Source organism: Mchenga conophoros, linkage group LG16 (assembly GCF_057382185.1).
Source record: "Mchenga conophoros isolate Kocher_MC1m ecotype Shallow Benthic linkage group LG16, M_conophoros_male_GT1.1, whole genome shotgun sequence".
Lineage (NCBI taxonomy): Eukaryota > Metazoa > Chordata > Actinopteri > Cichliformes > Cichlidae > Mchenga > Mchenga conophoros.
Genome location: NC_140541.1, coordinates 33187638 through 33212841, shown reverse-complemented (window position 1 = coordinate 33212841; position 25204 = coordinate 33187638). Strand labels below are relative to the sequence as shown.

At 40.4% G+C, this 25204-nt stretch overlaps 1 protein-coding gene and 1 long non-coding RNA gene across 2 annotated transcripts; both read right to left on the bottom strand.

The window, feature by feature from the left end:
• Window positions 1-6557: 6557 nt before the first annotated feature.
• Window positions 6558-8827, bottom strand: LOC146557174 (uncharacterized). Its single transcript, XR_014888985.1, has 4 exons — window positions 8812-8827; window positions 8648-8723; window positions 8376-8554; window positions 6558-8052 (listed from the first exon to the last, which is right to left on the bottom strand). It is a non-coding gene; the product is annotated as an uncharacterized LOC146557174 (long non-coding RNA).
• A 959-nt stretch (window positions 8828-9786) lies between these two features.
• Window positions 9787-25126, bottom strand: lss (lanosterol synthase (2,3-oxidosqualene-lanosterol cyclase)). Its single transcript, XM_085249011.1, has 22 exons — window positions 25045-25126; window positions 24426-24594; window positions 24127-24265; window positions 22948-23056; window positions 22447-22568; window positions 22263-22359; window positions 21917-22052; window positions 20083-20191; window positions 19122-19240; window positions 17646-17743; window positions 17472-17499; window positions 17044-17100; window positions 15817-15888; window positions 15225-15275; window positions 14930-15079; window positions 14366-14462; window positions 13886-13991; window positions 13459-13524; window positions 12116-12196; window positions 11805-11975; window positions 11597-11675; window positions 9787-11335 (listed from the first exon to the last, which is right to left on the bottom strand). Exons 1-22 carry the CDS (start codon window positions 25056-25058, stop codon window positions 11198-11200), a joined length of 2208 nt encoding a protein of 735 aa, XP_085105137.1. The 5' UTR covers window positions 25059-25126; the 3' UTR covers window positions 9787-11197.
• Window positions 25127-25204: the final 78 nt, after the last annotated feature.

Sequence of the window (25204 nt, the reverse complement as noted above, 5' to 3'; positions counted from 1 at the left end):
TTGATATGGCTACACAAACAAAACTGTTTTAAAGGCATTGCATCCATAAATAAAGGGACCTGGTCTAGCTGTTAACATTTTATGGTTGAAATTATGATGATTAGCCATTTTTGTTTGTCAATTCTTTCATTTACATTTGTCATGGAGAGCTCTACTATGAACGGTGTTAAACATCCCCTCGGTATTTTTCCATTATCTAGATTCACTTACTCTAATATTGTCAGCTGGGATACCCCAGTTGACCCCCTATATGTTCACATGATCATATGACTCTTCTTCCACAGAAAATGAGTGTCACCATCTCGAGTCAAAGACGTCGTCAGATGATGGTGATTAAATGGAGATTTAAAAAATATATAAATATCACAAAAATATAAGAGTAAAATGCATTGAAAGGGTTTGAGGGTAAAGATTACATTCACAAACCAGAACTCAAACTTGGACTTAGTCTACATTCATAATTCAGCAAATCAGTGTAGATGTCCTGTTTCAGGATAAATGCTTATAAAACACTAAGAACAAATAAAAAATACAGTTGCATCATTATTTATGACTGATGTTCATCAGTAATAAACACAAAGACCTGACACTCCTACTGTCCTCATAGAGGTCTGAGGTAGCTTCCAGGAATGATGATGCTGTTTCTGGAGAACTGATTGAACCTGCTCACTGAACAGATTAGGTTCTCATGTTACTAGGGTGATTCACCTTTTAGTACAGAAATCCCAGGTTAAACCTGAAGTTACCTGGGTAAGATGAATTCATGCTACCTGGTGCAGGCTTCAGGTTAGTTTTCACATATCAACAGATAAGAAATCACCACATGCTGACCAATCAGATCCTCGGACAATAGCGTCACTGTTCCTGGAAGACACCTGCTGGCACACAGAGCATACACCGAAATACAGTTTAATAAATCTAAAGTTTAAATGGATCCAGTTTAAAGTTTCAGAGCGCTAATGAGCAGCTGTCACCTTAGAAATAAACAGCTGCACTGAGAGCGCGCTCAGAGGTAAAAGAAGTAACCTGAATTAAAACTTTCATTTTACTGTTTTATGTGCTGAATCACCATATTAGTAACTTTAATCTCTCATCTTATTTCTATAAATGTTTTACTGATATATTTTTATGTTCTTTATACATTTCGAATCACCATTTGCTTCCAAGAACGCTCTTTTTTAAAAAGCAGCACCCACTAAGCTACAGAGTCACAATACAAGGCTTTCAATTGTACATTATGTGCCCAGTTATTAAAACACATTAATAAAACAAAACATTCGTCATGACCACACCAGCTACTGGACTGCAGCCTGAAAAAAAACATGCACATAATGGAATAACAGGAATGGTTTTAATGACATCAGCTATGTGCTGTATTAGGTGAGGCAGGGCGTTGCTGCAGAAAGCAGTCGAACTCGTTGACTGTGACTGTGAATAAAGGATAAAACATCACGGGACGTCCGTGTCATGGTGGCTGTGCTTCATGTTACTGAGTCAAATTGTTAAAAACCAAAAACAAACATTTGGCCTTATCCGAGTAAGCAATGAGGAAAAATTGTTTATTTTAAAGTTCTCTGGTGGTGGTGGTGTAATAACTGTAGGCTCATTTAGATTACGCAGGACATCCTCTGCTCTCTGCAAGAGTAGCTTTGTATAATTCAGAATTCAGAATAATCCTCATTTATCTTATACAGGGTCCTTGTACCACCCCTCAGTGTGTACCCAACGTTTTTTTTTTTAGTTCCTCCCCCCTTAAGAAATCATTCTTCTGATTGGTTGCCTCTCATACACAGAAGCTTTCAACTGCTGGGTTTTCAGCCTGAACTGTGTGCTGAGACAACTATATAACAGTATGCCCTATCTGTGTCATCATACAGAGCCAAGAGAATATAAAAACTTGTACATACTGCCCTCCTGGTTTGATCCTTTTCTCATGCTCAGTGAACACCCACCACTTTAACAGGATGTATGTGACAGAAAATGAGTAAAAACCATTAAAAAAAACCTGTAAATTTTAAATGACTTCTGAATGAAAAACTACTGTATCCCTGAAGGTACAGTCTGAGTGCAAAGAGATGTTGCTGCTTAGTTTCTCTAAAAAAAATTGTATACCGGTACAAAAGTGTCAGATGTCTATGGGCACGTCGCACCATAGTTTCTAGCCTGTTGTCTCACATTTGTCTGGATGAACACTTTTTAATCCAACACAAGGAAAGATCCGTGGTTTCTGTCAAAGGAAGCTCCTATAGCTCGAAGTGTGCTATGTATTCTATTCTATTCATTTCTGCTTTTTGCCATCCTGTCAACTTGTTTAGCATTACTCAGTTTCTCAGTGTAGTTCTGTTATCTTTGGGTCGCTTCCTGTTTTAGAATTGTTTCTTCTGTCTTCTCTTCTTCTTTTACTTCCTGCATTTTGCCATCCATTGTGTTTTTCTTCCCAAAATGTATTAGTCTGTCCTGTGTTTGAGCACATCTTGTATTTTGTTTATTCATGCACTTTTCACCTGCAGAAATAAAAGAGTAGTTACCATGGCCAGTCTTATCTTTGTCCTCCACCACACATCCTTACATTTCAAAAGGCAGAGGAGACTAGTGTGCAGGTTACCTGCAAGCATATTTAATTGTAACTAAGTGTGAATCACCATAAAAGTTAAGGTGTCCAGATTTCAGCATGGACTTTTTGTCACGTTTTTAGTTTGCTGGGATCCTGAAACCCTCCTCACTTGATAGAACCTGTATAGAACCTGTTAATAAACAATCTCTCTCCCCTACTTTTTCTTCCTCCTCAACCTCATCTACAGATGTTTTGTCTACTTATAGGAAGAACCAAACTCTGTACTTCTTTTTTAATTATTAAAATGAAATGAAGAGTAAATGCATCAGGGTGTGGTTGGTGGCTCGACTGCAGGGGAGGAGTGGACCAGTGAGTTCAAAATGTTGGTTTGCTGGTTTTGCACAGCTGTTGAGCATTTTCTAATCATGCCTTCCCTATTTCAGTAGCGGCCGGGGCGGGAGAGGAAGCTGGTGGTGGAGGAGAGCACCGGAGCCAGGGCAGCGCACACTGGAATGTGCCCAAAAAGTGAAAAATCAGATTGTGTGATGACAATACAAAATGCAAACCACAGCTACAAAGTCTTGTACGGTCCTTTTAAGATCACAGTAAACTACAAGTAAAAGGTGATATAAGGCAACTAGGACAGTTTGTTTTTTGAGGATCATACAGAGACAGCATTTTAAGCAGGAAATCTGCTGAAGTAACATCATTATGTAGATGGAAATTGCACTAAAGATGGCTCAAAGCACTAAAACAGTACTTCTAAAAACCTCAGCAGCTAGATCTATTTACAGAAAACACGACACAAGTACAAGAAGATGTACTCCAGCCCCTCTCTCAGAGTTGACCTGAATGCGTGCTCAAGATATTTTCAGAAAAACACAGTTTGATTTTATACTTATTTTGTTAGGTTGGCTTAAGTTTAGTTCAAGCTGTACTAATACTTTGGACAATTACAGAAGAATCTCACACTGTGGACACATTTGCTGCACTAGGTTTACGAGAGGGAGCTAAAAGGGCAGCAAAGATGGCTAATGTAGCCTGTAATGTAGCTAATGTAATGTCCAGCCTTATGTTTCCTGTCACCTGGTTGTCTGTCAAGTGATGTGCACAACACTTCACGTAAGAGATAAAAGAGAAAGACAGAGACGGCACATAGTAACAGTGTAAAGCAAACATTTCACAACATGTTCTGCATCCTCATTTTCAATGGAAAATAAGGCAGTCTTTGACTTTTTCCTTTGCTACTTGAAAGGTTGTTGCCACATTTCAGTACGCAATGGAAAAAGGTTTCACTCTCCAAATGTCATGTTTATATTTAGTGCCTCCCTTTTTCATATCCATGTATTTACAGCTTGAGTCACTCAGACATTCCCAGCAGCAGCAAGGAACTCCTCCTCACATGAACCTTTGAAATCAATGTTTTTACACAAAGAACATGTTTTTTTTTCAGTAAGATGTTTGCAACACACTCACCCAACACACCACAGAGGGGCTGAGCAGCTCCAGGAGGCATCCACCTCTCTTAGTTTTATATATGGTAAATCCACTGTGTCTGGGTTTCTCATGCTCAGCAGCTATAAAAACAGAAAAATGATGAAGGGATGAAGAAGAAGATGATGAGGGGCTGGGTGTTCAGTTCAGTTTGCACTCTAATTGCTTTTAATTGGAAAAGGCAGCAAGAAGCCTTAGATATTCTCAATTTTTCAGAATGATCCACGTTTATTCCAATTACGTTTATTTCAAAGTGCTATACATAAAATATGACAGGCATTAGGGTCAATGGCATGGCCTGCATTTGTATAGCGCTTTACTCAGTCCCTAAGGACCCCAAAGCGCTTTACACTACATTCAGTCATTCACCCATTCACACACACATTCACACACTGGCGATGGCAAGCTACATTGTAGCCACAGCTGCCCTGGGGCGCACTGACAGAGGCGAGGCTGCCGGACACTGGCGCCACCGGGCCCTCTGACCAAAAAAGAGCGACGTAAGAAACTATTCAAAATTATAGTCCAGTTTAAGAGCTGAGTATTTATGGAAGTTAGGAATAGGGAAGGAATTTTGTATAATTTAACTTTAGTCTCATTCTAACCACTGATGACTCTGTTGAATAAACTGGAAACCAGTCGTTAACCTGGAAAACCTTTTAAAACACAGGCCTACCTGTACAGCAGTAACTCCTGATCACAATTATTCTGTATTTTTACTAATGCTGATATATTTACTAACATTATCATTATTAGTTAAATCGTCATTAAGAGCAAAGATGATCAGGTTTAAATACAGTAACAACAGGAGGTTCACTGTCTGTGAGTGGTTTTTTACTGAACTTTAAGATAATGTCATGTCCACATACAGCCAGGTGAGGTAAGCCACAGCTGGGATGCAAAGTACAGCACTGAATATGTTTGGTCGTACTGTGTTAGAACATGGCGGCCTCTTGTGGTACAAGGCAGACTGCACACCTGTCTGAGGCTGAGAACCATGGCATCTTCCTCTGCGGTCAGTTGACGGTGTAACAGTAGCTCATCGGGAGGAAGACCTGCCGACAGTGTTTTGTGTTAGTCTTTGTGTCTCAACTACTAACAACTTAAACCACCAAACCGAAACAAAAAGGGAACTAAATTAAAAAAGAATGACCAAAGAAGGAGAAACTGAAATATTGAGCTCAGCAGGACTGGGTTTTTTTTTTCTTTTACTGATGCTAGCTTATTATTATTGTTATTGTTGAAATCTTGTTTTATTTTCACTTGTCAAAATAATAACCATTGTCGCTCATTTCCTGCCTCCAGACATTTAATTTCACATTCACCTCAGTTCCTATTGTAATCCTCTCAAACCTGGCAACTAGTCGATACTTTTAAGTTGTCTTATTAGAGTCATGAGTTACACACAAGTAAGCCCATAGTCTGAGGGTGAAGTGCTCTAATGGAATGATACAGTACTATGAGGTTTTTAAGATAAGATGGGTACTGAGTATTCAGGAGCCCCCGTCAGTATTCCTGCTACAGGCTTCTGTATCACCATCAATGATGGCTCTGCTCACCCGTTACCTGTTAATATGATGAAATAGTTTAACTAAAAGGAAAGATTCACTGTGAATAAGACAAAAAGTTTATTTGAATGTTTTTAAAAGGCAAGCAGAAGCTTGCTGCAGCAGACCTGGAGCTCTCTGAGAGTTTGATGCAGATGTGTGGGGCATAAAAACAAACAGGATGTTGACATTATGAGCTGTAAAAAAAAAAACGTTTACTGAATAAGTCCTCCTTTTATATCTTTCTGCAGACTCACTACGTTGACGGCGTCACACAGATGCTCGGAGGCAATGGGGTGCATGACGGAGGGGCAGAGCACCTGCAGCAGCATCAGTGACTTCAGGCCTTCTGCTGTGCAGTTGGCCACAATTCAACCACTTTGAAAAAAAAGGTTTTTGAAAGTGTCAGTATAAAAACTGTTGTGATCAACTCTCAGCCCAACCAGTCACGGTGGATGGCCGCCCCTCCCTGAGCCTGTCCTTCCCACTGTCAAAAAAGTGCTTGCTCATAGAGGATCATATGATTGTTGGGTTTTTCGTATATGTATTATTGTAGGGTCTACCTTACAATATAAAGCACCTTCAGTTGAATTGAATTTAATCAAGTCTTGCAACTTGATAACAATCTTAAAAGCTCATCCAGCGTGTATTTGGCCCATTATCTTAAAACCTTATCTACATAAAATGACATTTCAATGGTCACCAGGACACAGAAGCTGCATGTTTAAATCACCAGTCAAATTGGATTAAATTCACTTAAATATCTGCAAATGTTTCTCATTTGGGTGTACTTCTATTACCATTGCTGCCAGGGAATTCACCCACAGATTATAATTCAGGATTCTTTGACTTTCTCTCTGATGTCATCTCAGGATCTGGAAGCAAAATAAATACTACAAAAACAACATGTAGCACTTGATTGTTTAAAGTGTTTAATTAAGGAATTAAAAGCATTGGGTGGATACTGAATACTAATGCAAATGAGCTCCTTTAGCTGAGGACCCTCCCCTGTCCCCAGGTGGTGAGTCAAATACAGTAGAAGAGCTGTTACACATGAGCCTAAATGTACTTCGGCTGAAACTATTGTAAGAATTAGAGGTCATCTATATGTTACCTCGAGGTAAGCCTGCACAGCGAAGCAGGTGTCCCAGAGCTAAGATCCATTCATCCCCTGTGTCAGAGAAGAGATGGAATTAAACCCAAAGCATGAAACTAAACTAAAACAATGTGTTTAGAAGGCAATAAGTTTATGTATTCAAGTAGATTTTGGGCTATTCCTGAACTTCAGCGGTCACCTAAACTGATTCTATGGATTCTTCTTTCTACACCGATGATGCACCATCCTCCTCTATGTCTCACACTTGACATCTTTCTGCCAAGAGAATATTATGGGTTTAATAAAGGCTCAATAAAGAGTTTTATGACTCTTCTTTTGCAAGCTGCAAGTGCAAAGATCCTCACAAAAACACCTTCAAACTGGTAAAACAAAAACAGAACAAATTCACACCATTTTCATCCCATCCAGTCCCAACCTGGTACACAGAGAACTTAAGTTTATCAGTTTTTCACCTTTTGTAAATGATTTTTTTCCATCTGTATGTTGCATGGTTGAAGTTGTTCTTGAAGCTGGAGTTTGGTTTGTTTTATTACTGAATTGTTCAAGATCGGCTGACTGACCAGAGGTAGTCTGGGACTGTGTGTGTATATGCAAGCATTTAAACACTGCAGAGAACAGTAAATTTATTTTGTCTAAGTCCGCCATTGTAGAACCGAAACCTGACGTCAAAAAAGGCGCACACCTTTGACTGTTTTCTCCGTTTTCGTCCACACATAAATGCAAAAATGGAGTTTTCGAAAATCTCCACCCTGGCAGGAGTTTTTAAAAATCTCAGTTTTCAGTGACCGAAAACGCCGTTTACGTGTGGAAGAAAGGTGCAAACGCATAGAAAAATCTGCATTTTCAAAAATACCCGTGTACGTGTGGACGTAGCCTTAGCCTGATTTATGACCTCAGTAAACACTTTACACATGACTTTATGGTTAGCTCTACAACATAATATTTTTTTGAAAGTCATGTTCCAATTAAAAGAGAGATTGATGAAGGCTTTGCTTTAAGGCGGAGCTGCCTTGTGATTGGCAGGTTGCTACCCAGTGAGAATGCAGTTTCCTCAGTTTCTCAGGTAGGGTTGAGCCACCCTTGTCATGTTCTAATTCAAAAAACAAGGCAAGCATGGCAAAGCTCAAGGCTTAAAATGATACTCCACAAACCATCCAGTTTTTATAGATGTGGGAAGCAACCTTCTGTTTTACATATTCTTTATGTTTATTTTTGTTCCTTACATGTGTTAAAAAAATGTAATATTAAAAGCAGAAAGTATAAAATAGCAATGTTTCCATTCAGGTCCCCCCAGAAATCTTCATCTAGTCAGAGTCACTGCTGCAGGAGCTGCTGGAGTCCTGGGGAAGAGATAGATGATATTTGGTGAAGTCCTCACATTGATTCTAAATTGAGGGGTGGTTAACTCTTTTGGCTGAGTGGTTAGGATGAGGGGTTTATTTTTCACTTATGACCTCAAAATATCCTTAAAATTGGCTTAAAGTGTGCATTTGCTGTCCTGCCACCTGCTGATAACCATCCAAACACATCTTATGAATAACAGATTATTTCAGTGATATTTTTCAGGCTGTATTACACAAACATGTCATGCTTCACTTTCAGCTCAATAGCATCTAATTCCTGTTGTGGATCAAATCTGCACTGCTGCAGTATTCAGACTCACCCCGTGACAATCCCTCCCCTTCTTGTGGCATTTGAGGTGCCTGTGTCCTTGCTTGTGCCGGCGCCTGTGCTTCTTCTCACATCCATGAGCATGAGGGCCATGTCCGTGTCCACCACCATGACCATGTCCGTGTCCACCACCATGACCATGTCCATGCCCTCCTTCATGACAATGCCCGCCTAGAATTAGTCATAAATTCATCTTTTAACATTAAAATGTTTAAATATGTATAAGATATGGAAAACACACATGATGGGAGCTATGTGTTTTACCTCTTCCCTTTCCAGACATCTCCAAATTTCAAACCTCACACCCTGTAAGTTCAGATCAGAGTGAGTTCACCAAAACCTGTTCACAAAATAAAATACAACATATACAAACTCTTTCTTCACATATGCATACAAGATAATCAGCAGAGATTCAGTGTTGAACTTACTGTGTGCTGGTAACTTGATCCACTGACTCACCTGTCACCTGCCACTTTTTATATGTAAAGCCACACCTCAACCTGAAGTATGCTGAACGCCCATTTAAAGGTCAAATATAGTGTTATAGTCTGCAACTGACCATGCACATACTGACAAAACCAGAATTACATGTTGATGTAAGAACACATGGGTCAGAGTAACACACAAATGCGCTTCGATTTCATGCTTAAGTACTTTGTGAGTGAACAGTGTGATTGACGGGGCTGTTTGTTCCTGCATTTTTCTCATGCAAAACAGGTGTGATTATATATGTTATATTATATCTGTACAGCCTTAGAAACAGGAACTTCAGAGAAAGTTTTTTTTATAATTTATCTTTTATAATAGTTTTTTGTTTCGTTTGCAGGGCTACATATTCAAGTCAATACTGTTTTAAAGGTGTTGCATTCATAAGTTCAATCCTAACATTGGCAGTTGGAATTAAAGTGGTTATCACCTCACTAAGTTAATTTAAGTTTTTCCCATGTGTTGACATGATCATATGATTATGATCCCTATGCGTGTCACCATCTCCAGTCAGACACATTGTCAGATGACGATGATGAAATGGTAATTAAAAATGTAGAAAGGCCATAAAAATATGACAGTGAAATGCTAAATATTCCCAGGTGAGTAAAGCAAACCATTCATCTCATTATTTGCACATTAAAATAAACATTTTAATTCCAGTTAATTATTTTACCACTGAGGTGATAAAATGGAGCCGGATGTTCTCTCAGCTGCAGACTTGGTGCTGTTTAAGGGTTTGACAGTAAACATTATGTTTAAACTTCAGAATTCAAGCATGCAAATTAGAGGTTGGAGGTTGGCACAGATTGGATGTCCAGTTTCAGGATCATATATAAATGCTAAAATGATTCAAATTTTAGTGAAAAATCTTATATTTTATGCCCATCAGAGAAACACACACTTGAAGCTCCTAATCTCCTCGCAGAGGTCTGAAGCATCTTTCAGAAACAGTAATGCTATTTTAGGAGAATTGATTCAGGAGCCTGGTAAGAAGTGAACCACCTCTGTACATAAAGCCCGGGGTTACCCTGACGTTTCCTGGATAAGCTGAATTCCTGTTACCTGGTTTGGGCTTCAGGTTAGTTTCCAGATTAGAGATCAGCAGGTATGAAATCACCACCTACTCAGATCATCAGAAAATACATCAGTACAGGTGTTAAATACCTCTAATGGAACACAGAGCATACACCAAGAAGCGTGCACAGATCCTGAGGCAGAAACTTGATATATAAAGTTGATAACCATCATCAGAGTGGGTTTTTATCTTTGGCTTTTTTCAGCTGATTAATTATTACACAAAAATTATTTTTGAATTCACCAACTTGGCTTTTAGAGGATTTTGCCCATTGTTATAAATACCTCCAAATATACTTGGTCCGTCCTTTCAGGTAACAAACAAAGGTTAACCTGAAACCTCGTTTGGCACTGATATTATATTTTTACAGAGTTGAAGAAGATGCAGTGAAACCTGCTTTCTTAGCATGTTGTCACGCCTCCGACTCTGAACAAATATCAAGATGGATCACACTGGATTAACCAGTTGTGAAGCTTTGTTATGTTTGTTTCCAAGTGCACTTTTTTTCCCCCAAAAGTGACACTCCCACTAAGCCACCAAGCCACAACACAAGGCTTTTTTTTTTTGTACACTTGACACACAGTTCTTCTAATAAATTAACTCTTTACCACACAAGCTGCTGGACTTCAGCCTAGAAAACATAATGGTAGGATTGGTATCAATAACCTCGGCTATGTGCTGCAGTAGGGGATGCAGGCATTGTTGCAGAAAACAGTTGACTGTGAGCGTAAATAAATGTTAAAACATCATGAGGTGTGATGGTGGCAGTGCTTTGTGTTACTGAGTTTTGCTGGGATCATGAAACCCTCCTGACTGCATAGAACCTGTTAATGAAAAATCTCTGTGAGTCTTTCCTCTACTGTTTCTTCCTCATCACCCTCGTCTGCCAATATGTTTTGTACTTCAGGAAGAGATGACAAAGCCAAACTCTGTATTTCTTTTTTAATTATTAAGATCAAATAAAGAGTAAACTACAAGTAAAAGGGGATGTAAGGCGACATCGACAGGAGTCTGTTTTGTGTACATGAATGTTTAAGATCAGACTGAGAAAGGATTTTAAGGAGGAGCTCTGGCTGTGTGGACAGGAAGTAATTCAAAGAATGAAACGTGTTCGCAGCTGAAACACATCAATGGTGCATGTTCATTGAGTCATTTCAGGTGTGACTTAAAAACAGAGATTATGTGTTCCAGTAAATGTTGTTTTTCTATTTTTTGTTGGAGACATTGATGTTTTTTGGCATGCAGTCTGTTCAGAGCTTGACCTTCCCGGCCAGCCCACTGGTGGGATAAAGTCGTGAGAAGCGGCCGAGGGTCCAGATCGGGAAGACGTTTCTGTATGAGGTGTAGCTGATGGCACAGCTTTTATTGAACACACCTGCAATATTCTCCTGAAAAGGAAGAAGAAAAACAACACATTAACAATCCTGTTGTATTTCACATGGTCATCAATGCAGGGATTAAAGGGACACATGTCCAGTTTTGGAAATATCTGCTGTAGTAACGTCGTCATATAGATGGCACTCGCTGTGTTGGGCCAATAGCACTAAAACAATGCTTTTGAAAAACTAAGCAGCTAAGTCTCTTTACAGAGTGAAGACATTTGTGTTTGATTTTTAGGGTGCGCTGTCCCTTTAAAGGCAGAGAGTCACCTGTGGCCAGTCTCCGTTGGGCAACTGCTTGTCAATCAGCATCTGTACTCCCCTCTCAATGGACTTCCTGTCAGGATGCCTGGTTATGCAGACACACAACATGCATTACATAAACTAAACAACCCGATTAACACAATGCTCACATCACATCTTTATTCTGACTCTTTCTGATTGGTCAGTAGCCCAAAGGTGAGTTGCTCTTTGTTACCTGACAGCCATCAGCCCTAACAGAGCCCAGCAGGTGTTGTGTATCTGAGCGGAGCCACTCTGGATGTAGCGACGCTGCTCACATGACTCAAAGTCCTCCCCCCACCCTCCCTCTGGCATCTGCCGGTCCAGCAGGAACTGACAGGCTTTCTGCACCTCTTCGCACACATGTCTGCTCACAAAGAATGTGATACAAAAAGAAATATGTAGGCTAGAGGTCACAGAAGGTCATTGCTGTTCAGCAAGTTTTGGAGAACAATGGGCGGTTTAAACGTAGGAGAATGTGTATAAAAGTCAGTGATTACATCTTACCCATTCTCGTACACGTGACCCATGCAAGCAAAAGCTTCCAGGCCAAACCACATCCCATACGTGAAGCAGACTCCCCAGGAACTAAGCAATGAGACAGGAATGTAAAAGTCATCTTCACAGTATAGTTGGGGCTTTCCTTGCACACCTTTATATCATTTTACTTCCTGCCTTTGTCTGTTTTAACTTCATGGTCTACTCATCGGTTTCACCTGTTGTTCACAAGCATTAGCTGCACCGTTCTGTCACCTGATCAGCTTTGAAAGTTGGTGTAATAGTTTTTCTTTCACATTTCAATAAGGATTAGCCTGCTGCATTTTTTACAAATGCACTTTAATGCACTTGCACCTGCATGCTACTGATTCATGTTAGTTGTTCATCATCTTGTCTTAGGAATATTAGGAAAGTCTGTGGCATCCGTCTGTCCAGGAGAATAAAGAGTTACATTAGTAACATTTTAGGCCCCTTTTCTATGGAACCAGCTTCCAGTTTGGATTCGGGAGACATGCACCATCTCTACTTCTAAGATTAGGCTTAAAGGTTTCCTTTTTTGCTAAATCATATAGTTAGGGCTGGATCAGGTGACCCTGAATCCTCCGTTGGTTATGCTGCAATAGGTGTAGGCTGCTGGGGGATTTCCATGATGCAATGAATGTTTCTTCTTCAGTTGCCTTACTCAATATGTGTTAGTAGACCTCTCTACATTGAATCATACTTGCTATTAATCTCTGGCTCTTTTCCACAGCATGTCTTTTATCCTGTCTTCCTTCTCTCACCTCAACTGGTCACTGTAGATGCACGCCCCTCCTTAAGCCTGGTTCTGCCAGAGGTTTCTTCCTGTTAAAAGGGAGTTCTTCCTTCCTACTGTCGCCAAAGTGCTTTCTCATAGGGGCTCATACGATTGTAGGGTTTTTCTCTGTATGTATTATTGCAGGGTCTACCTTACAATATAAAGCACCTTGAGGTGTTGTTGTGATTTGGCGCTGTTTAAATAAAATTGTTGTCTTTCAGTGTACTTGGTCATTACTTGATGTGTTTTTAATTTTTTCTGTAACAATAGCACTGAAACTTTTTCTCTTCCAAAGTGTAATTTCTCAGTTCAATGCACGGTTACACCGAATAAATAAATCTCAGGTGATCTAATTCCTTTGTGGTTTTGAAGAACCACATAAATTACTTGAGCTTAGCTGATTTTACTAAACCTGACAAACTTCATGTCTATGTTATTATTTCGTTTTTTTGTTTGTGTTTTTTACAAATTTGTCTCTAATGTTCTGGATTTGGGTGCTCTCATATATAAAATCTACCAAGGAGATCCAGTAATAAATCTCTAATTTTGGCCTCACCCTTCCCAAGATCCATCAGGTCTCTGAACTTTCCTGCAGTACTCCAGCCCCTCTCTCAGAGTCGACCTGAAGAAGACACAGCAAACTCAGAGGATCCTCCTGAACTTAAGCGACAACTGAGAAAACACATATGCTCAAGATATTTTCAGAAAAAGACAGTTTGGTTTTATACTCATTTTATTAGGTCAGCTTTAGTTTAAGCCCTGCTAATACTTTGGACAATTACAGAAGAATCTCACACTGTGGACACATTTGCTCCAATGGGTTTATGAGAGGGAGCAGAAAAGATGGCAGTAAGTGTAGCTAATGTCCAGCCTTTGCTGTCACCTACCGGTCTGTCGAGTCATGTGCACAAGGGTTCAGGATTGCAGTGCATGTGTGAAAACAGTTTTAGGAGATAGCATACCTCTAAACAACGTGTTTATACCTTATCTCTTCGGCACGGTGATCAGGGTAGACCTTCTGGAAATGCCTCAGAGCCTGCATAACTGCTGAGGTGCACTCCACATATGTGTAATCAATCATGATGTCGCCTGTTTGTGTATGAACGTAAGAGATAAAAGAAAAAGACAGACAAGGCACAAAGTAACAGTGAAAAACAAACATTTCACAACATGTTCTGCATCCTCATTTTCAATGGAAAATAAGGCAGTCTTTGACTTTCTGCCCTTTGCTACTGGAAAGGTCATTGCCACATTTTCAGTACGCAATGGAAACAAAGGTTTCCACTCTCCAAATGTCATGTTTATATTTATTGCCTCCCTTTTTCATATCTACATATTTACAGTTTAAGGGACTCAGACATTCCCAGCAACTGCCGGGAACTCCTCCTCACATGACTCTTTGAAATCAAAGTTTCTTTTAGACAGAGACATTTTTTTCAGTAAGATGTTGGCAACACACTCACCGAAAACCTCAGAGGGGTTGAGCAGCTCCAGGAGTCTCCCTCCTCTCTTAGTTTCATATGTGGCAAATCCACCATCTGTGTTTTTCATGCTCAGCAGCTACAAAAACAGAAACATGGTGAAAAGATGAAGAAGAGGATGACGAGGGGCGGGGTCTTCAGTTCAGTTTGCACTCCAATTGCGTTTAAAATGAAATGGCAGCAAGATTTCACAGGAAGCCTTAGATATTCTCAATTTTTCTCAACACTCCACATTTATTTCAACAACGTTTATTTCAGTTAGTGCTGTACATAAAATACGATAGGCATTAGAGGTCAAATGTGCAACATAAGGTAATATTAGAGTGTTAAACCTAGAAAATCAATTAGAAATTACAGTCAAGTTTAAGAGCTGAGTATTTATTTGGTTCATTTAAAATACGAGCAGAAGCCTGCTGCAGCAGACCTGCAGATCTCTGGGATGTGTGGGGCATAAAACACAAACAGGATGTGGAGAGTATGAACTGTAAACAAAAAAAAAAAAAAAAAAAAAGGCTTACTGACTAAGTCCTCCTTTTTTGTACTCACCACGTTGACGGCATCACACAGACGCTCAGAGGGGACGGGCTGCCTGATGGAGGGGCGGAGCTCCTGCAGCAGCATCAGTGACTTCAGGCCTTCTGCAGTGCAGTCGGCCACAATCCAACCACAGTCACGGGTACTGAAGGGGAAACCTCCCTGAAAGAAATGCAGTGCATGCTTTACTTATACACATAAGCTAAATTTAAGACGGTTTATGTTTCGTCAAAGCACATTCGAGTGATTTATTTAACAATGATAAATAAACTGGTTAAAAGCGACTGCAGGGTGATAATATCTGTACCTTATTCATCTGTCTGTAGTACTTCTGATATTGAGGAGGATTCTCCGGGATCTGTAAGAGCGAAAAACTGGTCAGCCATTTAAAATAAACATTTTTTAAAGTGTCAAAATAAAATGATGAAGTCTTGAAACTTGGGGCCATCTTAGAAGCTCATGCAGCATGTATTTGGCCCGTTATCTTAAAACATACAATTACATTTCAATGGTCATCAGGACACAGAAACTGCATGTTTAAATCACCAGTCAAATCGGATTAAAATCACTTAAGTATCTGCAAACGTTTCTCCAAATAAAGTTTTAAAAAAACATTTTTCACTAAAAGGTATTACTTCTATCATCATCATTGCTGTTAGGGAATTCACCCATAGATTATAATTCAGGATTCTTTGATTTCTGGAAGAAAAACTAAAATATACTACTAAAACAATGTGTACTACTTTCTGGTTTCCAACTTTAATGTTTAGGTGAATTATCCCAATCAGAAGCTAGTTTTTCAGATTATTCAGACACCACATAAATATGCAAAGAACACAAAAAAATTTGTTTTCATTATCAAAGCCATTCGGTGGATAAAGTGCATCTCCTTGCTGTACCTGTGTGATAGTGAGAAACTGATGGGCGTCTCGAAGGCATTCAGCTAGTTTTGGGTCGTCCTGAGCTCCTGCCTGAAAAAAACAAAACAAAACTGCAACACACAAAAGTAGTTTTCCTGATGTGTTTTTATGTCAAACACAGCACTAAAACAGCTCGTCAAGGTCGTCTTGATCTCGGACTAAATTACACAGGTAACATTTCTGTTACCAGATAATATTTATTGACAAAGTTGATTGTGACGTCCCGTTTAGGACTATGTGTTGGCTCAGTGTTTGACTAGTTCGACTCTCATCAAATTTTACTCACTGATTTCATATGTGGAGTTTCTCAGGGCCCAATTCTGGGTACACAGCTGTGTCTGAGTACAATAATGTGCATTTTACCTAAATTTAGAAGCAAAAAGTTATCCAGGTCATCCAGGTTATATCTTTAAGACATTGCTGTCTGTTTTCTGTTTTCATGGATAGATAGAGCTGGGTGTCATCTGCATAGCAGTGAAAATGTATGCTGTGCCTTCTAATGATGCTGCCTAAGGGAAGCATGTATAATGTAAACAGAATTGGTCCTAGCACTGAACCCTGTGGAACTCCATAACTAACCTTAGTGTGTGAAGAGGACTCTCCATTTACATTAACAAATTGGAGTCTAGTAGTTAGATATGATAAAAACCACTGCAGTGCAGTACCTGTAATACCTACAGTATGTTCTAATCGCTATAATAGGATATTATGGTCAACAGTATCGAATGCTGCACTGAGGTCTAACAGGACAAGAACAGAGATGAGTCCACTGTCAGAGGCCATAAGAAGATCATTTGTAACCTTCACTAAAGCTGTTTCTGTGCTGTGATGAGCTCTGAAACCTGAGTGAAACTTCAAATAAGCCATTCCTCTGCAGATGATCTGTTAGCTGTTTGACAATTCAAGGATTTGAATTCCATATGAAATTAAGGTTGGAGATTGGCCTATAATTAGCGAAGACAGCTCAGTCAAGGGATGGATGATTAAGTAATGATTTAACTACTGCCAGCTTGAAGGCCTGTGGAACAGAGCTAATTATTAGAGATAGGCTGCTCATATTTAAGATTGAAGCATTAATTAATGGCAGCACTTCTTTAAGCAGTCTTGTCAAATACAGATGGAGGGCTGTTGGAGGGGTTTTACATATGAGCATGAATGTGCTTTGGTTGAAATTACTGTAAGCATTAGAGGTCATCTTTGTCTTACCTCGAGATAAGCCTGCACAGCAAAGCAGGTGTCCCAGAGCTGAGATCCATTCGTCCCCTGTGTCAGAAAAGAGATTGGATTAATCCCAAAGCAAGAAACAAACAAGTAAACTAAAACAATGTGTTTAGAAGGCAATAAATTTATGTATTCAAGTAGATTTTGGGCTATTCTTTGGATTAATGCACCACCTGAACTTTAGCTGTCGGCAAAACTGATTCTATGGATTCTTCTTTCTACATCGGTGATGCACCATTCTCCTCTATATCTCACACTTAATGACATCTTTCTGCTGTGAGAATAATATGGATTTAATAAAGGCTCAGTAAAGAGTTTCTTCTTTCTTCTTTTGCAAGCTGGAGGTGCAGAGATCCTCAGAAACACACCTTCAAATGTTAAAGAGGTAAAACAAAGACAGAACAAATTCTCACCTGCATTTTCATTCCATCCAGTCCCAACCTGGTACACAGAGAACTTACAGTAAGTTTATCAGTTTTACACCTTTTGTAAATGATTTTTTTCTGTATGTTGCATAGTTGAAGTTGTTCTTGAAGCTGGAGTTTGGTTTGTTTTATTACTGAACTGTTCAAGATCGGCTGACTGACCAGAGGTAGTCCGGGATCCTGGACACGTGCTCCTGAAAGGCTGCAGAGGAGGGACCATCGACATACCAGCGAACCAGCATGTTGATAGTCTTGGAGATCTGAGGAGAACCATCAGCAGATATCTAACTGCACGTTGCTCTTTTTATTTTACACTGTTGGTTCAAAACATACTTAGAAAACAGGAAATACTTTGTATCAATAGGTAACTTCACATCTGAGCAGACAAGTATCACATGTGGAGTTCCCCAAGGTTCCATCTTGGGACCCCTTCTGTTTAACATTTACATGCTCCCACTGGCACAGATTATAAAGAACAACAAAATAAACTATCATAGCTATGCAGATGACATACAAATATATATCACAATGTTACCAGGAGACCAAGGCCCTGTACAGGCTCTTGGTAAATGCATTGAGGAAATTAATGACTGGTTGTGTAACAATTTTCTCCAGCTAAACAAAAACAAAACTTAAGTAATAGTCTTTGGCGCCAAAGAAAAACGATTACAGGTCACCAGAGAACTTCAATCTATACACCTAAAAATCAGAAACCAGGAGAGAAATTTGGGTGTAGTGATGGATGCAGACCTAAACTTACAAAAACACATTAAGACAATAACAAAGTCAGCTTACTATCACCTCAAGAATATTTCAAGGATAAAAGATCTGATGTCTCAACAGGACCTGGAAAAACTAGTCCATGCATTCATCTTTAGTAGGCTTGATTACTGTAACAGCATCTTTACAGGTCTACCTAAAAAAATAAGTCAGACATCTACAGCTCATTCAGAACTGCTCGAGTCCTCACTAAGACCAAAAAAGTGGACCACATCAGTCCAGCTCTGAGGTCTTTACACTGGCTGCCTGTCCGTCAGAGGATAGACTTTAAAGTTCTGATGCTGGTCTATAAACCTCTGAATGGTTTGGGACCAAAATACATCAGTGTCCTCCTGACCCAGTATGAACCTTCCAGATCCCTCAGGTCATCTGGATCCGGTCTTTTATCAGTTCCCAGAGTCAGAAGAACCAGACACGGAGAAGCTGCATTCAGCTTTTATGCTCCTTATATCTGGGACAAACTCCCAGAAAGCCTCAGATCAGCTGAAACACTCAGTTTATTTAAATCCAGGTTGAAGACTCACCTGTTCTCAACTGCATTTGAATAAAGCACCAAATCCACACTTTAAGCTTAAATTTCAAAACTTACATTTTAACTACGGTACTGATTTTATCTACTGTTCTGATTTTATATACTGTTTTTTTGTTTGTTTGTTTTTTAACAATTTTAAATCATGCTTTTTATTTGTTTTTGTTTTTAATGTCTCTGTAAAGCACTTTGAATCACCTTGTTGTTGAATTGTGCTATATAAATAAACTTGCCTTGCCTAAATAAGATGATTTAAATAAATTTTGCACCTAGAAACTCAAACTCCACAAATCTGTGTTCTTTGCTTCGAGTATCTGTGTATTAGTTACCGGGCCAATGCTGATGCATTTCGTGTAGCGATCGTCGGCCTCGATGTGATCATACAGCTCTTTGACTGCTTTTCCTCTCAGCGTGGTACTGTGGTGGGCTTCGTATACATTTAACACCACTGCAGGCCAAAAGGAACAAAGTCACAGGGTTAGAGAAGAGAGTGGAGGGGAATACCCACTGAAAACACTTATTACCATCCTCACTGTGTAAAACACCCTCCAGACAAAACTTTTCTATTAAAGTAAATTGTTAAATGTTGTAATTTTTATTCTTACCATCTCTACATTGTTTTAAACTGTGTGATCAAAGACATTCCTTTGTCTCTGACCACTTCTCCAGCCAATTTGGTGCTGGGGGAGGCTGACGTGGGTTTTATTAGGCACATCTTATCTGAAAGATCTGTTTCTTGTGTTGTAAGCTTCCTGCTTTTATGATCGTTTTGGTGAGCAGGAGGACACACAAACGCACCCCCATGACACACACACACGTTCTTGCACATGCAAAGACATGCATACACGTGCACACACATACACATAGTGCCTTGTCTTTTAGAACCATTGGGGGGTTTTACGGTGGGAGGTGCTTGTGTTGTGATGTGTATTGTAACAGTTTGTCAATAAATAGCTGTGAGGAGAGCTGCTCTTTGAAGGACTTGGTTTGGAGACAGGTGAGGAGCGTTTAGCTCCACAGCCTGGTTCTGACCAAGCCGTCCCTCATTAGCGAGTAAAAGACCGGTTGAAGATGTTCTGTCTTGTTTTCGTTCTCCATGAGGAATAAGTCTCTAAATTAGCGGAGCCTGTGGAAACACAGACTCAGCAGTTTCTCTTTCCTTCATATCTGCTGCTGAAAGCTTTGCTGTTGTGCAAAACATCTGTTAGTCCATTTTTTCTTAGCAGTCATTACAACCCAACTGTTTTAAATGTGCAGCTCTGGAGGCAGGTATTCACAGGTCAGACTTACTGTAAGCGACTGTGAGGAGTGTGCTGTGAGGTGTGTACATGTCACATGCTGCCACGTTGTTCCTCTGCGCCGGCCAGTTTATAAAAGCATAGTCCTGCACGTAAAGCTCCTATAGCACAAAGAACAAGGCCCATGTTATTGATATACATACAGACTACAGAGGAAGAGAACAATTAAAGGCAAAACACAGGCACAGGAACACACTCTATTCACATAATTCTCCTAGACTCCAACCTCAGCCTAAAAAATAAGAACAAGGAAGAGACAGACAGACAGGTAGATATAAAAAAAAAAGGAAGAAAACAAACATAAAAAGCGAGAGCGAAACTAAAATAAGAAAAGGAAAGAAGGACTGAGAGGCAGGGCTCTAGAGTGCGACCAATTTGGTCGCAAATGCAACCAAATTTTTCAGTGATGCGACTAAAAATAAATAAATAAATAAATCTTTGGTCACACCAGTGCGACCAACTGTTTGGGTAACAAAAAAAAATCTCGTGTGGTCAACAACAGACACACGTTATGCCCCTATCGTGGACTAAACCAATCAGAGACAGTCAGGGGCGGGACCTCTCTGATCGGCCGTGGTCCAGTTGAAAGTGCAGGTGGAAGAGGGAGGTGAGTAGCTTGAATAAAGCGATATCGACTCATTAAATCCTGAATTGACTTTTAAATATAACTGTGTTTTGCCAGAAACGCCAAATTCTCAGATTAAAGCTCACAAAACTATTTCAACAACCACCAAACAGCAAATGAGAGCAGGTACACGGATTCCACACAAAGACGTAAACACGGAGCGGACCCGACGCATCAGAATCAGCTTTGTCTTTCTCGGCTTTCTCACCCGACGGCCCGTAGACGGACACGCCGTCGGAGCTCAGCGATTCTGATGCGTCTGGTCTGCTCTGTGTTTACATCTTTTTGCGCTGATTCTGAGCTGCAGGTTTAGTCTCTCTCCAACCAAAATTCACTGAGCCAGCAGCAAAAGAAGCATCAAACTGCGCTTCACATTTGATAAACATCGTCATGAATTCCCTCTGAGTTTTGCTGGTTTGCTTCCACCACAATAAAAAAAATCACACTTCCTGCACAGCTCTCTCTCTCTCTCTCTCTCTCTTTACTTCAAGAACAGTTTCCCGTCTCAAATCTCTGTTTTCTGCATTATTCATTCGCTTATTACCCAACAGTCTACCATTGTTTACAGCAAAGTCTTTTTCTTTTTTTCACTTAAAGGACCTCGGACAAGAAAGCCTAATTTCTGCTGTTCAATACTGAAGAAATTAAAACTTTTTAAAATTATGCAAAATTACAGAATATTGCAGAATATTTTTTAAGGTTATCTGCTATAAAAAGCCAGGCCAGAAAAATCTCCTTCATGTTTTTCTGTTTTATTCTCAGTTACTTTCACACAAAGGCATCTGCTGTGATGTTCACAATTCTGATGAAGTCTCATATGTATCAGTACTGATAAATGATCAGAATTATAATATTTCTGACTGTCTGAGGATTAATTGAATCAACCTAGAAAACCTTTTAAAACACAGGCCTACCTGTACAGCAGGTAACTCCACAGATGCTCACAGTCATTCTCTATTTTTACTAACGCTGATATATTTACTAATATTATCATTATTTTAATTATCATTAATGGCAAAGAGGATCAGGTTTAATTACAGTAACAGCAGGAATGTTTTTGTGCTAAACTTTAAGAGGATGTCATGTCCACATGACATCACCAGGTAAGCCACAGCTGGGATGCAAAGCACAACACTGAATACGTTTGGCCGTACTGTGTTGGAGCATGGCGCCCCCATGTGGAACACGGTGGACTCCACACCTGTCTGAGGCTGAGAACCAGGCGATCTTTGTCTGCGGCCAGTCTGACGGCATAACAGTAACTCATCGGGAGGTAGACCTGCCGACAGTGACACCACAGGGTGGAGGGGTGGGCCGGCATCCAGGTGGGGAAGAGCCTGGAAGAGACAGAAACACGTCAGGAATCCTGGAACATTTATATTTGAGGGAAAATGATCAGTCTGACTTCCATTCTACTTAGAAAAACCACAAGTCAGGGTCAGAGTCATGACCAACAACGCCGCAGAGGGTTAAACTCTTGTTTCATGTAACACACCTGTGAGAGGCCACAGAGCTGCACACGAGTCTGGAAATCATCTCCCACTCACCACATCTCAGGCAGGAGCGTGTTCATTCCCTCCCAGCTGTAGACGTTCAAAATGGCCAACCAGAATTTACCCCACGAGGGAATCCCAACTGCTCCACCTGTACCAGATAAACACAGAGCGCTATGGTACACTGCAGCTGAAAACATGACACCATGGAGAAAAACGCACACTGAACATGACAGACCTTTGCTGTGCAGGTTGTTCCTGGCACGAACCATGTCTGGATCATCGGGATCCACTCCCAGGATCCGAAGTGAGGTGTAACTCAGCGCTGTGCCAAAGACGGTGGACTTGTCTTCAACATGTCTGCAGAAGTGACACACACATGCTCACTGCTGCTGTGATCAGCGCTTGAGAAGTTGACTTTGGAAACGTGCTGTCCTGGGATCATTTTAGAGCAGTTTAGCAGCACTAAACTTGCCTCTCTGTTATATGTGCTGTTAAATGTGTTTGATGTCTTTCTACTTCTCCTGCCATCGTGTTTTGTGTTAGTCTTTGTGTCTCAGTGCTTCTTATTTGTTTGTTTGTCTCTGTATTTGGTTCTTATTTAAATCTGGTAAGAGTTTTGATGTAATAACAGGTTGGAATCCAAGTTATTACTGATATCGGTTCCACATGAGTGATAAGGTTGGTATGGTGATATGAACATTAAAAGAATATTTAAAAAAAAACCCTGTTGACTTACAGACCCCAGCCTCCATCAGGGAGCTGGACTGAGCGCAGGTACCTCACCATCTCCTTCTTCCAAGCCTCAGGCAGAGAGATCTTAGCTACATGGCAGGTGATCAGGAGACCTGTGGAAGCACCCGAACAGAGACATGAAATCCCTCACACCCTGTTTTATTTATATAGCATCAATTCACAACAACAGCCACCTCAAGCAGTTTTATATTTTAAATTGAAGACCCTAATACAGAGAAAACACCAACAATCAAAACAAAGGACAAACTCCATTTGAACAGGTAACCTGCAGAACCAGTCTCAGGGAGGGACAGTTATCTGTGTGAACGAGGAGGGAGATGGACAAAAGACAAACTATGGCACAGAGAGCCAGCGTTAATAATTGCTAAAGATTCAGTGTTATAGTGGTGCATAAAGAGGTGAAGAAGAAACACTCAGTGCATATAGGAATCCCCCAGCAGCTTGGGACTATTGCAGCATAACTAAGGATGGATTCAGGGTTAGCTGATCCAGCCTGAAGCATAAGCTTTATCATAAAGGAAAGTTTAAGCCTAATCTTAAATCTGAAAAGCAGAGTGGCTGTCTGTCTCCTGAATCCACAGAAGAGGGGCCTGAAAGCTGAAGGCTCTGCCTCCCATTCTACTCTTAACATCCCAGGAACCACAAGTGAGCCTGCAGTCTGAGAGCTATGAGGTTTTTAAGATAAGATGGGTCCTGACTGTTCAGGGCCTTGTATGTAAGGAGCAGGATTTTAAACTAAATTCTGAATATAAGAGGGAGTCAATGGAGAGAAACCAATACAAGTGATGCTCTCTCTTTCTAGTCCCTGTCAGTACTCCTGCTGATTCATTCTGCATCACCGTCACTGATGGTGCAAAGGTTAAAACTGTTGCCTCACACACACACACACACACACACACACACACACACACAAAAATAAATAAATGGTGGGTTCAAACCTTCCTGGGTTTCACAGTTAGTCTGCCATAAATACATTAATGTGTACTGAATTTGCACCTTTATTTTTCTACCATTACATTCACAACTGGATGTTGAAGACAAGACTCTGTTCCCTGTAAAGGCAGTGCTTTACAGGGAACATCTCCAATGATGCAATGAGAAACTTCACTTTATTTTGCACGGTCACTACAGACATCAGGATAAGGAGGATGACTAGACTCACCTGGCAACAGGAAGAGAGGCCCTCCATAGTCTCCTGCCCAGTGACCGTCCTCGGCCTGCAATTGACTGTAGAAGTGCATGCCTTTCACTGCGGCGTCCACAGCAGTGTGGGCGGCTGGAGAGTCGGACACGAACTTACTCTGTGGAGAGAATCAGTGATCTTACTACCCACCGTGGTCATCCACAAAGTTTAAAGATACTCAAGTTTACTGTGTCGCTCTGAGAAATCCAGTTTCCAGTAAGAGCCAAACAGTCAACTCAAAAGCTGTAAAAGATGGGAAACAACTGAGAGGAGCCCACCGTGTCCAAGCCGAGTGAATGGGCCTCCAGCATGCTCTGCTCTCTGTCTGCGGTCTCCTGATCTTCCAGGTACCGCCACGTCTGCCGGCCCTCCACATTGGTCAGCCTCCAGCGGCTTAGGTCTGTGGCTGGCTCCGTCTTATACGGCCCCCCTCGCCTCCGCAGGTGCCTGGCAGAAAGAGTATTTGAAGAAGGAAACACTTCTGTAGATTGCCTTTTACAGATGTGACTGAAGTGCAGACTTCCAGCTTGATTTCAAGAGATTTAACAAAATATTGTTTCATTTTTATAAATTAGAGCAATTTTACATACAGACCCCATTTTCAAATGCTCAAAGGTTATTAAACACTTGACTGTCAACCTGTTTCATGAGCAGGTAAGACCTGGCTCCGACCTCTCGCATCCCATCCCCAAATTTTAGCTTTCTAAAAAGTCTTTATAATTCCTGAGCTCATTAACAAGTACATTTCACTAATGTTTTCTTAAACATTTCTTAGAGTTACGACAAAAACGTGCACTATGAATGATTTATTTATTATTATCGTCCTATTTATTCAGGTAAAATTCTCACTGAAATTAAAATCTCATAGTTGTTAAATGAAAGAAGCCAAAAACTCACGTTCCCTCAGTCATAGCTGCTGTCAGATCAGTCAAACCCTCCGCTAAAATACGTGAATGAATCTCATCTCAAGAGCTCCCGAAGCTCCGCCCCTTCCAGTGTTTCCACGGGAACTGTAGTCCTGAGAGGGCAGCGAGTGCAGCGAGTTTAGTACATCTTA